Source organism: Alexandromys fortis, unplaced genomic scaffold, assembly GCF_014885135.2.
Source record: "Alexandromys fortis isolate MF-2015 unplaced genomic scaffold, M_Fortis_MF-2015_v1.1 scaffold_51, whole genome shotgun sequence".
Lineage (NCBI taxonomy): Eukaryota > Metazoa > Chordata > Mammalia > Rodentia > Cricetidae > Alexandromys > Alexandromys fortis.
The window spans coordinates 4,793,107-4,816,219 of NW_026067925.1; the positions used below are offsets into that span (position 1 = coordinate 4,793,107).

The 23,113-nt window shown below is 42.0% G+C and overlaps 1 protein-coding gene and 1 pseudogene across 6 annotated transcripts in view; both read left to right on the forward strand.

Moving 5' to 3' along the window:
• The window catches only part of Sdccag8 (SHH signaling and ciliogenesis regulator SDCCAG8), a 190,308-nt gene that overhangs the window by 36,329 nt on the left and 130,866 nt on the right, over positions 1-23,113 (forward strand). For all 6 annotated transcript variants that reach the window (XR_007591849.1, XR_007591850.1, XR_007591847.1 and 3 more), the window contains exons 10-12: positions 6,229-6,381; positions 13,681-13,815; positions 17,389-17,505. Coding sequence is in view for 2 of the 6 variants with exons in the window: in XM_050142948.1 (XP_049998905.1) it covers positions 6,229-6,381; positions 13,681-13,815; positions 17,389-17,505 (405 nt within the window). In the remaining 4 variants the exon portion in view is untranslated. The remainder of the gene's footprint in view (positions 1-6,228; positions 6,382-13,680; positions 13,816-17,388; positions 17,506-23,113) is intronic.
• Positions 18,592-22,397, forward strand: LOC126502127 (heterogeneous nuclear ribonucleoprotein A3-like; annotated as a pseudogene).

A 23,113-nucleotide genomic window follows, 5' to 3' on the forward strand; every position in this document is an offset into this window, starting at 1 on the left:
TTGCCCCACCCCGACCATGACTTTCTCATTCCCCACGCTGTTTGTCTGCAGAGTTCCCTGTTCGCTGTGCCCACCTTTCACCTCCTCTACCTTTGCGGTATTTCTGTGCCCTTCCGCCATGTGTGTAAACTGTGACAGTAGCTTCCTGGTTGCTTTCTCTTGGGCATCTCCCTGTTCCAGCCTGTCCTTTGCATTGTCTTAGTGTTCCTGAATTGTAAACACCCCCACTGAGGGAACTCCCATATCGAAGGTACTGATCCCTAGCTGGCCTTTCAGAGGCTTCAGTCCAGCTGCTCTCCGACTGTCCTAGAGTCACCTCTCCCCACACTCAGACAACGAAGACCGTGAGTTATGACTCAGCATTTTCATGGGTCCACTGGGCCAGCACCAATTGCTTTGTGCTCCTATGTGACAAACGCGTCTGTCAGAGGAGGCTCAATTCAGGTGGCAGTCTTTGTAGAAACTCCCCTGCTTCTTGTTTGAATTAATCTCTGCCTCTCTGACCCCCAGTGTTGTTACATAAAGTCGTGGTGACTTTTTCTGGCTGTTTGAAAGACTATTATGTCTAGCCCTGTTTTTCTCACATGCCATTTGCATATTCATTGCACGACTAATGTTTGTTGAAGAGATATTAATAATTGTAGCTATAAATGTGATAGTAAATAATTAATGCCTTTTGAAATGTAACGGTTAAGAATGACCTAGCCCAGTTGTCATCAGAGAGGCTGCTCTGGCAGCTAATGGGGCAGATGCAGAGGCCCACAGCAAACATGAGGCAGGGAGACAACCAGAACTGGAGATTTTCATCAGGTCTCTCTACCCTTGGAGCTTTGGGGACCTCGTGGAAGTGGGGGAGGAAAAATTGTAGGAGCCAGAGGAATCGAGGACACCAGGAGAACATGGCCCCAGAATCAACTAAACAGGACTGAAAAAACTGAAGCAGCAATTTTGGAGCCATGATGGATTTGCTCTAGGTCCCCTGCATATATGTTATGGTTGTTAGCTTGATGTTTTTGTGGGAATGGGATGTCTCTGACTCTTTTGCCTGCTCTTGGGACCTTTTTCAGCCTGCTCACCCAGCCTTGATATGAGGGTTCATGCCTAGTCTTCTTGTACCTTGTTATGCCCTGTTTGGTGGATATCCCTCAGGGTCCTGTCCTTTCTGAAGGGAGCCAGAAGAGGAGTGGATCAGTAGGAGAGGGGTGGTGGCCGGGGGAGGGGGAGGACTGGGAAGACAGAGGACGGGGAAACTGCAGTCAGAGTGTATGATACCGAGAAGAATAAGGAAGGAGGGAGGGAGAAGGCGCACTGAGGCGTTGCATACTGTGAATCTGCATTTTCACTCAAGTGACAGGAATGGAGGCAAAGGCTGCTGACATGATGTGGTGCAAGCCTAGGAGCATTTACCTAAAGTTCTGATAAGACATAGGAAGTTTTCTTTTGGGGAGTCTTAAAAGATAGTGAGCATGTATATTTTTAATACAAGGCAGGAGTTATATGTTTCTTAGTTTCTTGGTGTTTGTTGCCATCTAGTGGGCGTTATTTGTGTTGCATGCCAGGTAAAAGATGGCTTTATTGCATTGTTTACATTTGTAGTGACTGAAAATACCCATAGTGTTTATAAGAAAACAAATATCTGATCAGAAGGCCATAAAGTCGTTTTCAGGTAATGGTGTGAAACTACAGTCCATCAAATCTCTACTCTTCCACTTTATACATCTGTGGTCTGGGCAAATTATTTCATGTTTGAAAACACCCAAGTGCTAAGAACCCCTTAAAATTTCTTCCTGGGGATAGCGGAATGGTGCTGTGTCAGCCACTTAAAAGGCCTCTGATGCGGAGCAAGCGCAGTGAAAGGCTGTACTGGAAAGTGCACATTATTGCAACCGGAGATAGTTCTTAAAAAGAAAAGTGAATGGCAGAGGGTTTGTAGTACTGGACTGATGAAACTCCAAGAAACAGCTGTAAAAGTTAACGAGCCTCCAGCCTGGCTGACTGTCCTCACAGTGCAGTGGCTGAGCGCTGTACCGAGGCACAGGTTTCAGGAAATGGACTGGGCACAGCAGAGGTGAGAAAAATGTCAACATAGTAGGTTTTATTTAACTGTGTTGGTTTGTTTGTTTGTTTTGATTTTCTCATTATTCTGTGTCTTGGATTGTGGTAGAATCAAAAAAGCAGAAATAAGAAACTTGGATATTGTGGAATATTTGTTTAACTCTGTAAAGATGTGTTACATTTGTTTATGCGCAGAATATGACTTTAACTATGTAGAGGTGTGTTGCTTTTTTATGCTGCCTTTGTTTAATTACGTAAAGATCTGTTGCATCTGTTTCACCTTGCCTGCCTAAGGCACCTGATTGGTTTAATAAAAAGCTGAATGCCCAATAGCTAGGCAGGAGAAAGGATAGGTGGGGCTGTCAGGCAGAGAGACTAAATAGGAGGAGAAATCTAGGCTTGAGAGAGGACGGGAAGGAAGAGGGAATGAGAGAGATGCCAGCCAGCAAGACACAGAGACGGCAGGAAAGTACTGCACACAGAGAAGAAGTGAGCAAGGTAATGAGCCCCAAGGTAGAAGGTAGATGAAGAGAAACAGATTAATTTGGGTTAAAAGAATTAGCCAGAAACCTGCCAAAGCTACACAGAGCATTCAAAACTAATAATAAGTCTCCGTGTCATGATTTGGGAGCTGGTTGGTGGCCCCCTCAAAAAAGCCTGGCACACTTGGAGTGGAAAAAACTTATCAGAAAAGGTTTGAGCACTGGGCTCCAGCTACAGGCATGGAAGTAATGCTCCTCCTCTCAGCACATCACCTGCTGCAAAACAAAACCAAGCTGCCAATGCCTTTGGACAAAGACAGACTACGCACAGGACAGAGGCCCCGGGAGATCTTAAGAGAGGTGACGAATTCCTATCTACTGAAATGGTAGGTATTAACAGGCATGTCTGTGGTGGTACTGGGATAAGCAAGCTTACTGTTGCATTAAAATGTAGCATCTACAGTTATATATGATATGTAGGCATCAGTAATAAAAACCAACTGTTATTAGTTTATGTCTTTGCTCTATTATCGTTATTTGAGGATGCATCCCATATACATATATGTATGTATCTCACTGTGAAGCACTGTGTAGTATTGCACCAGCTTTATGCATTCCGTATTTAGAGTGTTTCTTGATTGCATCAGGTAGTCACATGACCTATAACATCTAGGCTTATGTAAGTGTGAAATTACGTAATGATGCTTTTCTCAGAACATGGTCGCTGGTGCACACCTGTGTAAATAGTCTCAGTGTAGATTTATGGATGCGTTTCTGGTAAACAAGTTATTTATAAATTCAAAGTAATATGTTGTTTTATTTATAAGTAAGAAGCTCAAGTATGTTGATAATCATTTTTATTTAATGGTCTTGTTTCATAAAAATAAATTCATATTCATTCATGTTTCAAAATTTATGTTCAATAACAGTGAGCAGTAAATCCTCATATTATCTTATTTATTATTCATGAGTTTTTCACTGGAATTTCTAGGAAACTATTCGTAACAGTTGGGAAGGGGAATCAGAGATGTCATTCAATAGGTTTCCTGATTTAAAGCCTTAGTTGACAGATATCATTTTTGTTTTCAAAAATGTTTGACTTCTTTATGACAGTAATAGTTACCTTTGGCTTACTAAAACTAGAATTAGAAATACTGAGTCCAATAAATTATGTTTTGAAATGAGTGTTGATGGGGACAGCACGGAATAGCTGCAAAGGAAAAATCTTGAGTTGAATTTGCTGGCGTGGAAACGCACAATTTCTCCCATTCTCAAGGCTGACAGCCATTTCTCCCAGGTAAGAACCCATCTCCCCAGATACCCCAAGAAAATGAGTGCAGGTCGCACTTGGAGACATCACCCTAGTTGTGACCTAGCTTTGAGGATTTAGTTTCCTCGTGGAGAGAAATAAATGGGAGCCCTTGAATGACAAGGACTGGCATCCTGCAATAGTTTTGTAAGTATTGGGGTTAAGTAGCAGGTATAGGAACCCCTCAGCCACAGGTGAGGTCCAATGGAAAAAGAGACAGTTTTACATCTCAGGGGCTCCAAACTCCCTGACCAGAGAGAGGGTAAAGTGATTGCTGCTCAAGCATTAAGACCAGAGTTTGCATTCCAGTGCCCTGATCAAAGCCAGATAGGTGTGTGCTCCTGTACTCTCAGTGCTGGGGGCAGAGGTGGGGGCGTGTGTGTGTGTGTGGGGGGGAGACGGGGCTATCTAGGGCATGACAGCCAGCCAGTCTAATTGGTGAGCTGCAGGTTCAGTGGGAAACCCTGCTTCTAAAATTAAGGTAGAGAAGAGGTTGAGGAGGACTCTGGCTTACACATGCACATATATGTGTATATGTTCACTACATACGTGTACACACGCATTACTAATTTTTTTATTTCCAAGTGTTACTAAATCCACGGCTTTTCTCATAATAACCAAGTATAAATGTCAAAATAAATTAAAAGTAAATAAAAATGAAAGCTATTTAAAATGTGTGACTATTGATTACATACCCAATGATATCATAACTGGTTTGTAACCTAAGGTTTTACTCAGTGCTCCTCTGGTCCCCACCACTCCCTTGCTGGCGGCTGGCAGAAGGCGGTGTGCTCATGTGACTTACAGCTGCGTTCTGTGTCTTCCACCGAAGCAGCCTGTGGCTGGGCCTCTCCTCCTGTTCTGTGCTAGATGGATTCTTCTTTCCACTCGTGCTGTCTGGGTTGGGCTGCTTCCTCAGTTGTTCTTAGCCTAAGTTGTTGTCCAGGTGGGAATTTCTTCTGATATACTGGTTTTATTTTCTTATACCAGTAGTTTCATTAAGACAGGAAAAGTTGCAGGTTTGTCGTTTGATTTCACTAGATTAATGGAAAGTAATTTTCACTGATAATTGTATTTTGAAGCACAGAATTCAGCATTCCTAGTATTTTAGCCTCCAAGGGATTTAGTTATGAAAAAATATGCTTTTCATTTTTTATAATCAGTTTTAAATTTATTTAGTCTGAGGCGTTCCTCTAGTCTTTTTCTTCTTTTTTTTTATCAGTTTATTCTGGATATATTATTCACTTTGTCTTTTGGGGGGAGGGGTTCGAGACAGGGTTTCTCTGTAGCTTTGGAGCCTGTCCTGGAACGTTCCTCTAGTCTTTAGCTTGGGACTAACTCTGTTGATGAACCTTTTAAAATCAGAATTGTGTTTGTTTTGGTTAACCAGACACGTGTGAAATTGGCTGTCATACTTTAGGATAGCAGACACGTTCCAGAATAAAGACCTGAAGGTGAATGTCTTCTAGTTGAAGGGAGAAGAGTTCACAGATCCTAGATATTTTCGGTCTAGAGTTAGCTTTTGGCAAAGAGCAGTATAGCCATAATAAAGCCTAACAGCATCGAGACCATTTCCATCTCCATTGTCAACAGCTGTGACCATCAACTTAGACAACTGGGGCGCTCTGTGGGGCCGGTGCTGTCGGTGCCAGAGAAAACAGTGGTCAGAAGACAGACACCAGAGCAGAGTAACTATGTTGGGTTTTTGTATGGTGATTTGAAGTTCCATTTCATTGCTGGACATTGTAGATAATGGAAAGGAAGTAGGAGAGTTTTTATTTCTGGAAAACATTGTGCGCAAGTTTGAACAAAGGAAAATTGTGATTTTTTTTCAATTATGAACTTTTACTGCTGCTGAAAGATGTTTATCCTGATAACAGGAGGCAGCAATCTGTGTTTAAGGGGAGTGAACTAATTCTTAGTTATATTAAGGAAACTTTACTAAAATAGTGTTAATAGATGCCTGCATATAATAAAATACAGTTTTCAACATCTGCTTTAAATTTTCTATGTGTCATTTAAAGAATGAAAATACTCTGGATGAGAAGGACGTGAGGTATTAGTATGTTTTCCATGAAGTACTAGCACCACATAACGACACATACCAAGGCACTTGGCCTTTCTGAACTCATTTTTCAGATTCTGAGTGCTCTGTGGCCACCATCAGGGCCGGCAGAACTCCACAGCTGACTAGTCCCATATCCTCAACTGACATGGAAACCTGTGGGCACGGGTGACATCAGGTGGCACGCTGCTGTGGCCGTCCGTGGTGGTGGACTGCCCAGTGGGTCCGAACTGTCTAACATAGAAGAACGTGTACTTGTCTGACATCTCGCTGTGCTTTCTCACTCCTGATGCCCCTGCTCATTCTCTGTCTGCCAGGCTCTGATCCAGTGTGAGCAGCTGAAGAGTGAGCTGGAGAGGCAGACAGAAAGACTGGAAAAAGAACTTGCCGCTCAGCTAGAGAAACGGGCTTTTGAGAAGGAGATGATAAAGAAAGAAGTAGCCAAGGAGAGGGAGGATGCAGAGTCAAAGGTACCGTGCGTGCTAGACACTTTCCTAAGGCCATGGGATTGCATCTGAGGGGTGGAGTGTAGGGAGGGAAGGGCTGACTTTGGCTCACAGTTTCAGTCTGTCCTGGCAGTGGGGGTCTGCACACCTGAGTCCTCATCCAGCCCTCCTGCTGCTTTTTGCAATCCCAGGTGCAACCCTTTTCTACCTCTCAGCTCCAGCACATGGATTGGAGGCCCTGGGGATGTAGTCACGGAACCAATGCTGCTGTCCCTTAAAGTACAGGCTTTAGGAAAAGATGGCTACCAAGCAGATATGTTCATAAATGATCAAATCTCTCAAGCCTAGACAGTCACGAAAGGCTTCTTGTCAGGAGGATTTTGAAGTGAGGCTGAGAAAGGTGAAGGGATAGGCAGGGGGCGAATTGAGTTCAGGGGAAGTATCATGTCCAAGAAAAATGCAAGCTCTTAGGAGCTGAAAGCTCTGTGCATGACTGGGGTTTAGAACCGGCAGGTGGTGGGGCAGAGGGACTCGGGGAGAATAGCGGAGAGTGAAGTGTGAAGTGTATGGGGGAATAAATCATCCGTGCTCTTAAAATCCACATGAGGATTAGAAATCTCATTCAGATGTGACACTAAGCCACGGAATGGCTTTATATCGGACAGTGTCATCATGATGTGAATATTTGAGGGAAATCACCTTGTTAATAAATTGGAGAGGAACTAGACTATATGCCAGGAGATGATGTTGGGGTGAGGTGTGGCATGGGGGGTGACATCTTGGATTCAGATCTCTGGGAGGTAGCCACTGGATCACAGTGTGTCCTCACTGGGTGCTCTCCCCCTCCCCCTCATGCTGGACTTCCTTCTAAGATTTTCAGTTTCTCTTTTCTTACAAGGTACTTGTGGGGCAATTTCTTTGAACCCATATCCTTGACTTGAGAGATGATGATGTATGCCTCTAAAACAATGAGAGACCCATCCAGAAAGCTGTATAGACAGTTCTAGAGTTTAACAGGTGTAGATTTAGATAACTGGGAACTGCTCTGCCTTTAATTCATCGATGTATCGATTCCTAAAGCCTTAATTTTCCACCGAGCTCCTCAACCTCCTTCCCTTTTTCTCCTTGTCCCAGTAGGAACAGTTCATCATGTTGTCCCTTGGCTGCTGTCTCCCCCTCATTGCCACCAAGTTAAAGAAACCCATCCCATCACCTTGATTGCCTTCTCTCTGCCCTGTTGTGTTTTCCTAGCCTCGTTGGCAGGCACTTCCAGCCCCTGTGGTGTCATTGCCACCAACCTCAGCTCCCTTCCTTGTTCTTTAAACCCCAGCAGGGATGATCCGTGGTGAACTCAGTTTCGTACTTTAAAAACCTTCTCATCTCCCTGCAGCCTCAGACAAACCTACAGCAAAACCTAAAGTCTCTCCACCATTTTTCCTGTCTCCTCAGTCTCATGTCCCTTCACCTTTTCCCTTGCCTTCCTACTACACTGACGTCCTTGCCCATCCCCAGTCATTCAGGACCAGTCTGCCCTGTTTGTTTGTTTTGTTGCTTTTGTTTGTTTGGTTTGGTTTTTCATAATAGCATTTCTCTTTGTAGCCTTGGCTGTTCTGGAACTTACTCTGTAGAATAGGTAATCTTGAACCCAGAGATCCACCTGCCTCTGCTTCCTGAGTGCTGAGATTAAAGGCGTGTGTCATCACCGCCTGGCTGTTTGTTTTTATGCAAGGTTTGAGTGGGCTTCGTCTCCTATCCAGAGAAGGTCTTTGTTTTGTTTGATCCTTCAAAGTTCTTGAAACAGCCTCCATCAGAGCCTCCCAAAGCAAAACTAAGTTGTGCTCTATGGGTTCCCATAGTTGAGTTGATTGCAAATTCTTGTGGGATTGTTGCCTTCTCTAACTTTCTGTGAGTCCCTGCATATATAAACCAATATCCTCATTGTTGGCACATTAGCAAATGCTCAAATATATAGTTTTGAATGAAGTATGAATAACATACAAGGAAAGGAAAGAGGGGCCCCATGGCGTTGGAAAGGCAGGACTAAGGCAGAGGCTCAGAACTGATCCATCTGCAAGTGATCATGGGAGTTCTCGGGGCAAAGGTGGTATTACTGAGGTCCAAAGAATAGGCAGGTAGAATCCTAGCGACTGGGGAAGGTATGGAGGGACGTGGAGCTTTGAATTGGCTATCGTGTGTGTGTGTGTGTGTGTGTGTGTGTGTGTGTGTGTGTGTGTGTGTGTGTGAGAGAGAGAGAGAGAGAGAGAGAGAGAGAGAGAGAGAGAGAGAAATAGAATCAATCACACACACACACACACACACTGTGTGATGTTTTACTCTTTTGAATTTATGAGGGACCCACCACCCAGCTTCCAAATATATTACATACACAGAGGCTTATTCTTAGTTTTGAATGCCTGGCATTAGCTTGGCTTATTTTTTTTTTTTGCCAGTTTTTTTAAATTTAAATTATCCAGATTACTTTTTGCCTCTGGGCTCTTATCTTTTTCTGCTTCTGTATACATTTCTTTACTTTTTTGTTCGTGGCTTGCTAGGTGACTGGCCTCTGATGTCCTCTTCTCCTTGTTTCTCCTTTTACTTATGCTCTCTGCCTGCCACCCCCAGCTGTCCTTGCTCCTGCCTAGCTACAGGCCATTCCGCTCTTTATTAGGACCATCAGGTGTTTTACACAGACAAAGAATCACAGCTTCACAGAGTTAAACAAATGCAGCATAAACAAAATTCACACAGGTTAAAATAATGTTCCCCAATACACACACCCACCCACACGCACGCACGCACGCACACACACACACACACACACACACACACACACACAGCTATTGCTCACAACTAGGGTATTTTTATTTGGGAAGGTGGTTGTTTAGTGGAAACCCTTTGACTCAGCCTCACAATATGAAAACACTTGGATGAGAATTTCAAAAAAGAGGGGAAAAGAGCAACGGATTGTGCTTGGTGGTATGGCAGGTGCGTTTGTACCGGAGTGTCGCCCTGACGGGCACTTCCTGAGGAAGGCAGCAGCACGCTGGCACAGGGGAGTGAGCTTTGGCACATCGGGTCTCTGGTCGGGTCCTGAGTAAGGACAGATGTAAGAGTAAGGAGGCACCAGGTCCTAGCACCCAGGTGGTCTCAGCAGGGAGAATGGCTTCAGAGAAGAAGCTGTGGGAGTAAGTCCAGTTTGACTTTTCTGGGACTTGGTCCAATCCGTGGGAGTGATGACTGCTTTAAGCACTTGACGGGATTAAAAGCCTTGATGCTTTGCTTTGAAACTCGTATTTCCAGTCTTATGGTGGACATTGAATAAAACTGAGCCTGTGCCTATTATCGTTTTTATTCTAGGGAATGAGCAGTGGGTTTGCTGGGCAGCTTTCTTGTACCTGTGAGTCAGTATAGACAGAGAATACAAACTCTAGCTGTATGTATTCTCTTGAATGAACTTGGGCAAGTAGCTTAGATTTCCTAATCTCATTTCAGGGGAACTGAAAATTAATCCAAGCAATCCAATTTCCATTAATCCAAATCAGATACAGTTCTTTCTCTAAAGGGACCGAAGTGCACAGATGTGTGCGACACTAGGAAAGTACCTAGCTTCCCGTATCGCTGAAGCTTCTGTGTTATCGGCTTCAGCAGTTGTAATGGAGATGCCTCAGGCACGGGTTCCACGATCTTCCTCACGAGTGTCCGTGTGCGCTAAGAGCTAGCAAACATGCATCCCTGTCTCTCCTTACTGTGTCCTTGCCTCCTCCTCCCCATCTCCTCCTCACTCCTGCAAAAGACCTTGGAGTTTTGCTCTTTTGTTCTGACCCTTTACAGTTCCACAAGCAGATTTGAAGTACATGCCCAGGATAAAAACTTACCAACGCAAAATATTAAATGACGTAGTTATTGAAACAAAATGAGAAAGAAATTTCCTCATATTTTTAAATAGCATAATCCTTGTATATATAAGTGTGTTCACAGATGCATTAGGAAGCATTGTCAGTTGATCCAACTGTAGCTGTGGCATCAGAAAGAAAACATTTTCCTTTTCAAACCTGCTTTCTGGGGCTGGGAAGCCGGCTTAGTTGGTGAAGCGCTCACCGCAGGAGCGTGAGGATTGCTTGGATCCCCGATCCCCAGCACCCACATAATACAGCTGGACATGGCTGTGTGTGCTGCAAACTCAGTGCTGGGGAGTTGGGGACAAAAGGATCCCTGGGGCTTGGTGGCCAGCCTGTGGAGCAGAACCTGTGAGTCCAGGTTTCGTGAGAGATTCTGCCTCAAAAACTAAGGTAGGTAGTGAATGACGAAGATACCAGGGCTAACCTCTGACCTCAGCATGAATGTGTACACGTGTATTTACATATACACATGTACAGTGCACACTAACAAACAAGTACACACATAAACAACACGCACGCACATACAGCACCACAGCACCAAGCTTTGGAATACAATCTAATAGGGAAAGTGACAAATCAATCATTACCTGTAAATATTAGGTTGGTAAAGTTACCGCACAAATAGGTGCTCCTGGTTTCCCAACAGAAGGTAGTTATCTCCTTCCCTGCTCCCCATTTGTGTGGGAAACTCTAGGAGGACAGGTGTCTCTGCTGCCTGCCCGTGTCTGCATCATTCCCCATGAATATCACCTGCTGTGAGTTTGTCTCTTGCTTTCAGTATGGGCCTTGTTTGTACGGAGCCCCTCTGGCTTGTTAGTTCAGTCCATCACCCCTCCCCCCACAACCCACACATTTTCTTAGTTGGTTCCCTTGACAATAGCCCATTGCCTGAATCCTTAATTTCTTCTACCACTCCATGCAATATTCGATGTTCTGGAAACTGCTTTGCAGAAATCTCTCTCAAGCTTTCCCAACCTAGGTGTCCTTGTCTCTTCCTTGCCCCTGTCAAAGTTTAAAGAACTTACCTGATGTCAGTGCCTTGGACATCCAGCCGTGTTGCAGCTGTCTGTGTTGCTTCTGGCCCGGCAACAGATGTGGATGGAGAAGCTCCTGCAGTGTAATGCTGACTTCCAGATGGTGGGCGTGGGGGAGAAGAAGGTGTGACAACAGGAGGGGGAGCCTCAGGAAGTGGGTGATAGGAGGCAGCAGACAGGTAGTAGGCAGAGGACCTAAACGATGGGTGGTAGAGGGCGGGAGTCCCACGGAAGGGAGGGATTTGATGTATGCCTTGTAATAGGAATGGACAGAACTTACAATTAGCAAAATAAATATCTGCAGATTTACTTGAAACACAGAGCATCCCTAATATGTTTGACAGATTTATCTCCACATAAATACGTAATATATTAGTTTAAATAGCTTCACTAACATTTATTGCTGTTGTATGGTTCCAGAAGACATATAATTACAGGTTTATGGTATGGATAGTCATGAATTTGAGTTCTTAAATTAAGGAAATTAAATTGATACTTGATTTGCTCTGTTATTTCCTTTGACACTTAATTATTGGTTCAGATTGTAATATGCACAAAGGTACTTTGCAGTTTGGTATTAGCAAAGCTATGCCCAAATTAAGTTTTTGTACAATCTTTTAATGTTTGGGACGTGAAAATAACTAAGCCACGTATTCAGTTCTCCGTGATTTTAGAAAAGTCAATTGTTGATCATTTGAAATTACAAAGAATCTACAGGGCTTGTTTTTTGCACGAGCGTCAGGTATGCTACTTATGTCATCAAATGTAGACACCCGACCTCAGTTTATTGCTGTGATGCTCTTCACTTACCAAAACTATGGTTCAACATTGATATCTTAAGAGAGTTTTTATTGCCATATATTAATTATGTACAACAGTGGTTTCATCAGGATGTTTTCATGCATGCGTATAATATATTTTCATCATATTTATTGTCCCATTCTTATTGCTGTCTCTTGTTCCACTAGCCTTTTGTTTCTGCATGTATGAACAAATGACCTTAATTAGGCTTATTTGGTTTTGTTTTTTGGGGTATTTTAATTTATGCTTATTGATATTTTGCCTGCATGTATGTTCTTGTGAAGGTGTCACAGTAACCCAGGATATGGAGTGACAGGCAGATGTGATCTTCCATGTGGGTGCTGAGAATTGAACTCAGGACCTCTGGAAGAGCAGCCAGTGCTCTTAACCACTGAGCCATCTCTCCCGCCTCTTCTAAGCTTATATGTATGACAAAATTTTAGTTATTTATTTCAGTTATAGAACAATGTCTCCCTGTCAGGGACTATGGTAGAATTCAAGCATTATTGTTTCTCTAGCAGATGAAGTAGAAACCCCCATAGGCTCTGTTCTGGCTTAAGGTAGCATTCTTTCATTTTAGATGTGTCAGTTCAACTAAGAGGTTAGCATGGAAAACTTGGAGTCACTTGAAACAGAGCACAACCACGAAGGCTAAGGACTAGAAAGCAGTTTTGGTCCTGAGGAGAGACGAGTAAGACCTGATATAGACTCCCTCCGAAAAATTAGAAAGAATCCTAATTATTCATCCATATACTCATGGAACATTTGGTGCCTTTTAATGAACATGCCCTTGAGGAACTTCTAGCACAAAACCCAAAAAAAACAAAAACCAAAGGGACAGGTGAAAACAATGGAACGGTGTAATTTGTACCATGGCAGCGGTCTACAGAGGCGGAGCGGGGTCAGGTGGCATGCGCAGACCTTGCTGCGGAATTACGTGCCAGTGTAACTCTCAGAGGATTAAGCAGTCAGGAAGGCAGGGCCAGTGACAGCGAGAAGGGAAGCAAGTACAGAGAGCAGACCTAAGTGTGCGCAGTAGCTGGTTAGCAGGGGCCGTGAGGGTCACCTGTGCTGGGGACGGGACATCGAGGAGGGCTTTCTGGAAGACAGGAGATAATTGCACATCTGCTTCTTGGCAGGACTGAGGAACAGTAAATAACGAGAGGATAAGTGAGGCTTGTGAGAGAGGGCAGCCGAGAACCCTGTGTTGATTTGGGGGGAGGGGTCTCCTCTCTTTAAATTACCTTTCCTAATGTTTAAAGGCCATGTGAGAAGGGACCTAAGAGTTGCCAGGTTCCCCGTGCCCCCTTTGAAATGTCCCCATCACAGTCTGTCTCATAGCTATCATATCTGCTGTCTAGGGTTTCAACCAGCCTTTGGACTTTAGCATCATACACCTTTTCCCAATAAGTTAGAGTCAGGAGTGAAGGAGGTTTTGAGATGATGAGGTGAGCTGAGGAAGTAGAGAAGTAGACATATTCAGACCACACAGAAATAACGGAGCCCAGAAGGGGTGCGGACACTGAACTATTGAAGTGACTTTTTAATACTTTTCAGTTACCACGGCTGAACTCTTTGTCTCCTCACAGATATTGATCCTATCTCAGAACATTGCTAAGCTGGAGGCCCAGGTGGAAACGGTGACTAGGGAGAAGGTTTCGGCTGTCAGCCAACTGGAGGACGTTCAGAGCCGGCTTGCTTCTCAGGAAGCGGATGTCTCAAAGGTCTGAGCAAGACCTGGTTTATTAATTGCTTAAGTACATATTTTCTTTGAAAATACTTTTGTTTAGATTTATTTAGTGAGTGTGTTTATGATTATGTGTGTGTGCGTGCGTGTGTGTGGGCACACACATGCCATGGCCATGCTACTCCTGTAGAAGTCAGAGTCAGTTTTCTCTCCGCTGTGGGATCTTCTCTTGTTCAGATACTGTCTGAGGCATCTCGTCTGCTCTGAAACCATTTCCCTTAATATCCAAAGCTCCTGGTGTGGTCAGGAAGAAGTTTGGAATAGAAAAGTTTTGTTATTTAATAAGAGTCAACTTAGTGAGTCTATCAGCAAACATTAGCACAAGCATGCCCTCCATGGTACTGAAAATCCAAGGATAATTTATACCAAATAATTGGCAAAGACAGACTTGTGATTGGGAGTTTTAGTGTCTTAATTGTGGCCTCCTTAACGAAGCTCGCTTTTCTGCATTAGTTAACTAGGAGTGGTTGTTTTTCTGCAGACAGCGGGAGGCTGGTCTTCCCAATAACTATTAAAGACATCCTTAAAGGGGTGCCTGATATAAAAATTTCTTCCTCTCATTTCATTTTCAGATCTGCTTCTAAAACCAAGAGTTCAGAATAAACTCTTAGTTAAATCTTAGATTTAGCATAAATTCTTATTTTATTAATGCTTAAGTTATATATTAAAATAATACAGTATTATGCTTCCAATGAAGTATAATGGTTTTAACTGACTTAAGAGTGCTAGTTTATCAGGGTTTCACGTAAATTACTTGACTAGTAAGAAACCGAATATTGGCATACATAATTATATAAATGAAATCGATTCCTTCTTTATCACTAAATTCACAGATAATTTTATAACTTTATAACCTATATTCTTAAGTTTTGATACATTTTTTTTCATTGTTACTTTATAATTAATCAGAAATATTTTAGCTTATACATTAATTTGTACATATACAACTTACAAAAAGAGCTATTTTTCTTTTCACGGTTTAATTCTCCAATTCCCTAAAGTCATGCTTGCTGACAAAGGGATTTAAGAAGTTTCTGCTTGCTAGCATACCGTCTGTGTCTGTCTGGAGACTGGGATGGAAGTGGGGTCTGTGGAGGAATGGGCATTGGAATGGGTTTGCAGGTGAAATCCGTGGCACTGGTTTGTGGGTCATTGCAGGAGACACCTCTGATGAAGCATCATGAAGTAACGAATGAGCTCTGGGCCCTACAGCTGCCCACAAGACTCAAACACCAGAGAGTGACGTATTAGACTAAATGAATTTGGAATAGTTTCCAAGCCTGAGATGGTAATTCCGGCTCAGTATAATGCCTCGACTCGTCTTAGAAGTTCAGGTGTGTGGATGAATAAAGTAAACAATGAGGACTAAGAAAGAGAGAGCCTTTAGAAGACGAGACTCAGACACTTAGATAAGCGTCATTGCTATCACAGTTGAGGAACTGATTTTCTGATGTTAGAAATTTGACAGTTTTTCCGCTTAACTCGTCAACCTACTTAAGCCTAATGGTTTGGAATGGGGGAGAAATTTTTATGTAACTCTTCAATTTTATGTAGTATTTTCAGTTTAGAATTTTTTCTTTTTCATTTTTTTTCCAGGAGTGGGTGTTGAGACAGGGTTTCTCTGTGCAACAGCCCTGGTTGTCCTGGAACTCACTCTGTAGACCAGGCTGGCCTCAGACTCACAGAGATCCGCCTGCTTCTGTCTCCAAGTGCAGAGATTAAAGGTGTGCACCACCACTGCCACTGAGCTGGGAGCTCAGTTGATAATTTTTTGAATGAAAAAGTCAACTTTCATGCACTAAAGATTGGTTGATTGTGTGTGTGTGTGTGTCTGTGTGTGTGGTGTGCGCGTGCTTACATGTGTGTCCATGTGTGTCATTCTTTCTGTTCTACTTTCTGACTGCTGATTGCACTTCTGTCTTGCTCCAGTGCCTATTGTTTCTAAAGAGCTTTTTATTTGAGCAAAGGAAGACATATAGATTTCATACTTTGCTATATTTTAATCTCAAAAATGATGAAACTAATTTCTGAAGCTTCTAAAACCATCATTTTTGAAGAAATGTCAAATTGAAAATTTACAGGCAAGAATAATCATTAGATGCTGTATGACTATAAAGACTGCACTTGAATATCAGAAAGGGTTGTAATTTAACCCAGCTTTCCGTGGGTTCTCAGTTTCGGCAAAGGCTCGACATTCCTTAGGCTTTACTGATAATTCTATTTTTCAAGTATGTTTCTCTGTGTGCAGTGACCTGGATTAGAGGAAAAAAAGCAAAATTGCATACATAATGTTTCGCAACATTTTAAAGGTGTTGTATGTATTGATTATATAATAATATATCATAGTTACTTCATTTGAATGTATATTTTCCTCTTATATACAGTTATAATTGTAGAGTGTGCTTAAAGCCAATATATGACTTTTACTGAAAGTTACTCTATAGTGTTTAAGTCATGTTGTGTACTATGACAGTAAGGTTGATGCCAGCTGTAATGTTAACAGTAAATATCTCAATATCAGTAATAGAGTTTATTAGCAAGGAAAAATCCTTATAATTTTCCTTAAAAGCTCAACTGATGAAGTCTTTAAAGAAATATTTTTAGCCGGGTGGTGGAGCACAACTTTAATTCCAGCACTCAGGAGGCAGAAACAGGTGGATCTCTGAGTTCAAGGCCAGCCTGGTCTATAGAGTAAGTTCCAGGACAGTAGTTGATACACAGAGAAGCCCTGTCTGTGAAGAAAACAAATAAAAATAAATATTTTATATTATAGAGAGAATGTCTGACCATATGTGTAAATAACATAGTTTACCTGTTTTAATTACCAATATTAGTATAATTTTATATGTTAGTGTCTTTTGTTCATAATATTTATTTAAGACTTTTTTGGGCTTTTATTCATTTGTTTATTTTTCATTCTTTGAGACTGGGCTTTTCGGGAACTCCCTTTGTACACCAGACTGGCCTCGAGCTCACAGAGATTTGCCTGCTTCTTCCTCCTAAATGCTGGGATTAAAAGTGGCATGCACTATCACTGCCTGGCTATTTAAGACTACTTTATATGAAATAATCCTGAAAATTTACTTCAATTTCTTAATTATGCATTTCATTATTTTATTGTTTTTGATCACAAGGTGGCGTGTGCACGTGTGTGTGTGTGTGTGTGTGTGTGTGTGTGTGTGTGTGTGTGTGTGCGTGCTCCTGTGTGGCCACACTGTGCTATGGCACTCAGGGACTTCAGAAGACAGCTTGAAGGAAAGGAGTAGGTTCTGTCCTTTCATGGGACCCTGAGTTGAACTCAGGAACTCAAGCTGGTGGCAAGCATCATTACCTGCTGGTCCATCTCACTGGCTTAGCCTTCCATTGCTGTGATTTGGAATGTTAAACAACATTAATTCCTTTATTGCCTTCAAATCTTACACTGTATTTAGTACTTAGAAAAGTCTGTTGTGCTTTATCTGTGTGTCCTCTAGGGGGCACCAAAAGATCTAATTGTCGGCATTGCTCTGCCGATTCCAGAGGCTATTGATCTGTTTTTATGCTCTAACAGGTGTGTGGAGAAATGCGTTTTCAGTTGAATAAAACGAAAATGGAGAAGGATGAGGCAGAAAAGGAGCACAGAGAATACAAAGCAAAATCTCAAAGGGATCTTGAAATTAAAGATGAGGTAAGGAATGACACAGGCACAGCTATTCTATCAGTGACATGTTTTCTGGAGTGGTGTGGCTTTATCCCTTAGCTATTTGTTTCTCTTGTATTGTTTCTAACTAATGTAAGTACCCAGTTTATACTATTAAAAGAATTTCATTTATAGTTGCCTGACATGAAGTGGTGAGAATACAACTGCTTGCATATGAAATTCCAATTTGACAGTTCATAAATATACATTTGGATATGTATCTATTACTTAGAAAAGTTTAAAAAATGTTCTAATGCACAGTTTGAACCTAAAATATACGTACATAAAGTTCTTCAAAGATGCCAACTTGCATCCAATTTTAAATGAAAAACTTTAAAATTTGTGAGATGAGATGAGTTGATATGTAAATATGTCAATCAAATTGATTGCTGGCAGAGTGGAAGCAGTTTTCACTGAGATAGCCATGAATACGCTTGCTCAGGAAGCCTACATACAGTGGAATTAGAAATGTTAGGGAAATGCTACTTGCTTCAATTTCAGTTTGAACAGATGTTTTATGTTAGAACTCTGTTGAGAGTGTGTAGATACTCCAATTTTAATTGACTCTGGGGAAGGCTTTTAAAGAGAAAGTTATGGCAGATTGACTTTTGATGTTCTATTTTTATGTTACGTTATAGGCCACTGAAGGTTTGCATTCCTTATAGCCAAGAAAAGCAGATTGTGTATTCTATTAAAATAATAAGACTGAGGTATCAGTATCAATAATTTAGAGATATCCTTACAATTTAGAAGTAAGTTGCTCCAGATAATTTTGCAACATATTTCTAATGAAGGCTTTCTATCATATTTTCAACATATTTTCCCTTTCAGCCATCAGCTGTTGATGACAAATGACATAAAGGCAATTGGGGAATGGATTAAATAAGAAAGTGCTAATGAAGTTTGGTGCAAAAAAAAAATTTCAAATCATGGCTGAAACCCTTAGTGCTAAAATGAAGCCCAGACAACCAGAATAAAAGTAGTTTTGATTTCACTATATGAAGACTTTGGAGATCTCAATACTAGCGTGTTCAGGCTTCATTTCATCCAGTTGGGGGCGTACCTGATAGTGGAATGGAAGGAAGTTCTTCCCATCAAGGCATGAAAGCCTGGGACTACTAAATCAATGGAGCTCTTTCCTCTCTTTGATGCCCACAGGTTTTTAGAGCTATGTTTGCACACTCTGTAACAGTATTAAATATCTTCTGAGTTATGATACAGCACTCTAGAAGTATTATGTTTTCAACTAATAGAACACGGAAGCAAAGAGTTTTGTGAATGATTTAAAATCACATTGTCCTGTTTTAGTGATAAAAACGAATACGGTACACTAACAAGGAGAGCTTCATTTGGAAATGATAGCTTAGTTTAAAAGCATCTCCAGTGTCTGTCTTTAGCACACTGTCTCTTCCTAAAGGCTGAAGTTGCAGGGATGGTTTTCCTTTGCCACTCTTTCCGGATGTCTGAAATATTAAGTTTCCCAGTGTCCTTAGTGATGCAGTGTAGACAGAGATGCGCCTCCGGTGGGGCGGGACAGTGTCAGGAGTCGGCCTGTGGAGGGTCAAGGGACTTTGCCTGCTTCCCTGTTCCCGGGACAGACTGCGAGGAGACCGTGTAGGTTCTCTTTGTAACTGTTTTGCACTGAACAGACAGTTTCAGAAAGTCGTAGCTTCTCATTCCCTGGATGATTTGGAGCAGCAAAGAAGCAATTGTTCTTTGGTCTTTCAGCCGTGACCTGACCTTCTGTCTATAAGACCGAAGAGCTATTTAGCTTGGCCACCATCTGCACCCAGGAGAGAAATTTACATTTAGCTTTGAAAAGCTGGCCATGGCGAGCATTTATCTGAAATACCTACAATGATATAAAGCATATTCAATTTTAAAGCCTTACATATCATACAGTCATCAGAACCAGAGGCCTGTCTCTTGGTTTGCAAACAGGTGTTCCCCATAATATAGTCATTTTATTCATATTTTAGCTAATCTGGCCACTTGATGGGTTTTGAAAGTAGGTGGGAAACTGTGAGATCGGAATGTGGTGAGAACAAGAGCCTCTTTGATGTACATAAAACAGGGCAAATGCTTGACCACCAAAATGATTTTCCTCGTGACCTGAGCCTTGACTCTGGCATAATTAGAAAGAAAGGTTAGAGGAGGGACAATGGCTGTCTCTTCCGCCCACTTTCTTCTTTTCTTTTTATATTGTGTCAGGACCCACGGGTGAATTTTCCTCCCCATCAGCTCCTTTGTATCGCTCCAGCTTAGAGAACGCTGTCGGTCTCAGGGGTGCGTCTGCAGAAGAAACACAAAAGGCATTTGGTGTGGAGATTGGGAACTTTGTGCCTTGATTTTTTTTTCTTTTTTTGTTTGTTTTGGTAAATATCAGGTACACACACGTACACACACACACACACCCATCATGGGAATTTAAAGGCACATGAGACGGAATATTATAAATCACTTATGTGCTTCTAGTACTTACATTCATTATTGTCACTTCTGTTCCAGCCAGCCCAGAATTCTTCTCTTAGCTTCACCTCCACTGCCATACTTTTTCCATCTTATCTTTTACAAATTCCTCTTTCTCCTTGTCTTCCTCTACCTCTTCTCCTTTTGCAGAAAATTTTAAAACAGATATCAAACATTATTTTATTATTTTATCTACAAATACTTTATATTCATGAGGGAAATTTTCATATTATATTATCACACTGAGCAATATTAACAATAATTAGTAGCAAGTGACACCCAGACAATGTTCACATTTCTTTATCTCAAAAATGTTTCGCAGTTGGCTTATTCCAAAATGCAAGGCAAGTGTTCTTTTTCTATTCAAATGCTAAGGTACTATCCTCATTTAAAGGAGGTAAAAGGAACGCTGAGGAAAAAGAAATCAACTTTCTTTATTATCTATTTCCTGTGGAAGGCTGTGCGTGTGCTCTGTACTTCTGAAACATCTCTTTGCACTCTACAGAGCTACATCTTCATCCCCTGCCACACTATGGGAGCACGTGGCTACCATGTGGCATTGCTTTTCACTGCATTCAAGAAGGGGGCTAGAGACTCTGAAATGCAGACTACAACATTTCCGAGCCTTGTGTTTAACCTGGCATTGCTGGGTTAGCTGACTGGAAATGAGGGGTACATCTTGGGAACTGTCAACTTTCAATTACGTAGTGGAGTCTCAAAGATGTGCCTTTATAGCCTCTAGCCTTCGTCAGGCCTGTGCAAGTCACGGTAAAGAGAAGCGTGATGTTAAAGGTGCTGCAATAGGAAGCCTTTTTTTTTTCTTTATTTATTCTTTAGTCTCTTGCACTCTTCCTCTTCTTCCTCTTCTGCTCCCCATCATGGTATATTAAATTTGTTATTTAATTTGGAACTATATGTAGCACAAGGATTAACGTACTGGATGTAGATCTTTATAGTGCTCTATAACTGAGGGTGCATATGTGATCCTTCAGCTTCTAAGTTTTCTTTGTTTTTAGGTGTGTGTGGGTGTGGGTGTTTCTTCAGTGTATACACATTCATGTGAAAGCTAGACTATAACCTCAGCTGTCAGCCTTGGGAATGCAATCACCTCCTTTGAGACAGGGTCTTTGGTCTGATGTTCACCAGTTTTGCTAATTGGCTCTCCAGCAAGCTCTGGGGTCATCCTGTCTCTGTTCCACTAGTAGGGGGATTACAGATGCCCCGCTCCAATGTCTTCCTCTCGGTCCCATATAGAACTCCAGTAGAAAGAGGTGAGCCACGCCTCAGAATGGAGGGGAAATATTGCCCACTCACCCCAGCTTGTCTCCAGGCCATAGTTGCTGAGGCTGGCGTAGAGGTGGGGAGATGACCCAAAGAAAGCAGAGCAGTTGTGGAAGCTGTTTATTCAATGATCTAATCGTTGGAACTACAGATGATAGCTTAAGAGAACGTTCTGAGAAGTGGACCACCTTTTCAGACTGTGAGGATGTGAAGCCCTCAACAAAACATTTCATTGGCTTTGGTTTTATGACTTACTCTTGTGTTGAAGAGTTGGTGAAGCAATTGTATATGGACTACCCAAGGTTGGTGGGCATGTGCTGAAACTACAGAGCCATTCTTCGAGAGGAGGCTATAAAGCCTGGAGCGCATTTAACAAACAAGAAATTTTTGTTGGTATTGAAGATATAGAAGAATAGAATCTGAGAGAATACATTGAAAAGTATGGGAGATTGAAGCCATCCAAGTTCTAGAAGTCAAGCAGAGTGGGGAACAAAGAGATTTGCTTTTATAATTTTTGATAATCATGACAATGGTGGTGAAATTGTTCAGAAATGCCAACTGTCAATGTGCGTAATTGTGAAGTGAAAAAGACCATTTCATCTTTTCAAAAAATGCAGTCCACTGATCAGAGTGGTCAGGGAGGTGGATCTGACAACTATGGAGGAAATGAGACATGGTAGAGGTAATTTTGGTTTTGGTAAAACCTTTGGTAGAAGAGGAGGCTATGGTGGCAGAGGTAGTTATGAAGGTTGATACAGTGCATTTAGAGGTGATGGTGACAGCTATGGTAGTGGTCCTGGTTGTAGTAATAGAGGAGACTATGGTGGTGGTGGACCAGGATATGGAAACCAAGGTGGTGGATACAGTAGTGGAGGAGAAGGATATGGTGGCTATTATGATGGATGAGGAAAATCTGGTAGAGGTAGCTACGGTGGTGGGAAGTATAATTAAGTTGGGCAGCAGCAATCGAAATATGGATCCATGAAGGAGGGCAGTTTTGGTGGAGGACACTCAGGCAGTCCCTGTGGTGATGATCACTGTGAGCCTGGTAGCAGAAACATCAGCAATCAGCAGAAAAGGGTTCCAGTTCTTAGAGAAAAAAACAGTAAGTGTAGCTGAAAGCCACTCGTTTATTTCCTGGCCACCCAAGCCCAGAATAATCACACAGAAATTATATTATTATAACACTATTTGGCCTATTACCTAACACTTCTTATTGGCTAGCTCTTATATCTTAAATTAACCCACTACTATTAATCTGTGTATCACCACATGGTTGTGGCCTACTGGTAAGGTTCTGTTCGGCATCCGGCGTCTGTCTCCTGAAGCGGCTACATGGCTTCTCTCTGACTCTGCTTGCTCTCTCTGTACATCTCTGTTTGGATTTTCCACCTGGCTTTACTCTGTTAAGCCGTTGGCCAAAAGTGGCTTCTTTATAAACCATATTAACATATTAATAGCATATAGAGGGGAATCTCACATCAGGTAAGTTGTCAGGGAAGCAGAAGATTATTCTGAGAGTTATCCCAAATGCTTTGGAGGAATGTAAAAATCAGCCACAGAAGCAACAGTGGTCCTTAGTCAGAAACGTCACCCCAGCTCAAACAGGAAACCCTTCTTCTTCAGGACTGTTATAGCACGGTTTATAAGACCTGCAGCTGTTTATTTATGCAGGCAGTGTTGATTAGATGTGTATCCCGAGGTCTTTATCTGTTGTAGCTTTGTCTTTTTCTTTTCTTTCTATTTTTCCTTGTTACATCAAGTATATTGCCTTGCAAATTGCTAGAGTGGTACCAGAAATAAAAAATCAAGTTTTAAACTTCAAAACAAACAAATGATAACCCTG